Here is a 1,563-nt window from a genome sequence, read left to right as displayed (position 1 = left end):
CAAGGACACATGAGAACTGAACACTACAAAGTAAAACAGGAAGAAAAGCACACGGGAACACACCAGGACAGATCTACCAAAGTAAAACTCAAGACATGGAAAGACCGCAAATCAGGGCAGGGAACAGAGACAGGACCAAACAGGAGACAGGACTACACTAAAACATGGAGACATGGGACTAAGGACCCAAACAGGTAAAAACATGCAGATAAACATAATAAACTAAGCTACAAAACCCTAAATGAGACAAGATCAGATAATAAAACAGAAATACACAGACCAGGAATAACATTAACATGAACTAAAGCACAGAACTCAGAACTAAGGCACTGGACTAAGAACTGAGGAAAAGAACTAAAATGCAGGACTAAGAACTAAGATAAGAGACAAGACGGATACTAAGTAAACTTAAAAATGCAAATGAATAAAATAATAAACAAGGCTGCACAGAGAAACGCAGAACCAAAAACAGACTTAAACATGAACACAAACCACACCACTAACATTGAATATTAATTATAGACCCTCCATGAGGCTTTGAGAGCATATTTAACCAGATTCTTTACTGATGATTGTGCAAAAGAAGGAAAACCAACCCAAAGAAACCCAGCAGAGGAACAGAGGTTTATCTCTCTGGGCTTTAAAGGGTAAAATATATGTCGGTCTGCTGTTGGTGTTGGTAACATACAGTGACATGAGAGGAGGAATAGGTTGAGGGAGGAGCAACACTGTCAGAGAAGAGCAGCACAGAAAAGGACTCCTACTGTCAGATGCATTCGATATGTAAACCAGACAGAACACAGATACTGTCTGGAAGATGGAGTCACTGCACTACTGTGTGATTGTTCCTTTGTTTCTGACCATACTAAAAGGTAGGTTAAAGCAGGAAGAAGAAAAACCTTCAAGGGATCTGTTTCCTAGAAACCACTGGAACAGGCAGGCAGAGTTTGATACCGTCATTAACAACATTTATCTCTTCCTTCAGGTGTCAGCTGTGAAGAACTCACTGCAGAGAACGATGAAGAGTTCAGTTCAGAAGGCAGCTCTGTTACTCTGTCCTACACATACTCCAAACTGTCAACTGGTGATCATTTCTTCTGGTATCGACAGTATCCAGGAAAACCACCAGAGTTTCTCATGTACATCTCAGGGCTCAACATCACAAGACCAGCAGAGTCTCTGAAATCAGACACAAAGTTCTCTACTAAACTGTCTGGAGAAAAACATCTGGATCTGCAGATCTCCTCTGCTGCAGTGACAGACTCTGCTGTGTACTACTGTGCTGTGAAGCCCACAGTGACAGGAAACACCAAAACTCTGTACAAAAACCTGACAGCTCCTCTGAAGATTTACTCACTTCAGCTCCTCCTTTAACTGAACAACAGCGCCACCAAGTGGACACTGACAACACAATCTAATGACAAGTTACAATATTACTCCTGTTATTAATAAAACACAGTTAATCCAGATCATGGTGTTTAATTGAGGCTATTTCTGTACAGTAAGGCACTCCACAAGGAAGTCTTCTTCTACACAGAATGCTTTGGTATCACTGATGATGAG

The 1,563-nt window shown here is 41.1% G+C and overlaps 1 gene segment (V, D, J or C); it reads left to right on the top strand.

Moving 5' to 3' along the window:
- Positions 1-754: 754 nt before the first annotated feature.
- LOC123966998 lies at positions 755-1,467 on the top strand. The segment is given in 2 exon segments: positions 755-872; positions 986-1,467. Coding segments are annotated over 2 exon segments (444 nt in total).
- The last annotated feature ends 96 nt before the right edge of the window (positions 1,468-1,563 follow it).

The sequence above is a fragment of the Micropterus dolomieu genome, unplaced genomic scaffold, assembly GCF_021292245.1.
Source record: "Micropterus dolomieu isolate WLL.071019.BEF.003 ecotype Adirondacks unplaced genomic scaffold, ASM2129224v1 contig_14741, whole genome shotgun sequence".
In the NCBI taxonomy this organism is placed as follows: domain Eukaryota; kingdom Metazoa; phylum Chordata; class Actinopteri; order Centrarchiformes; family Centrarchidae; genus Micropterus; species Micropterus dolomieu.
Note: the sequence above shows the minus strand (reverse complement) of the source record. Positions and strands in the feature narration are given on the sequence as shown.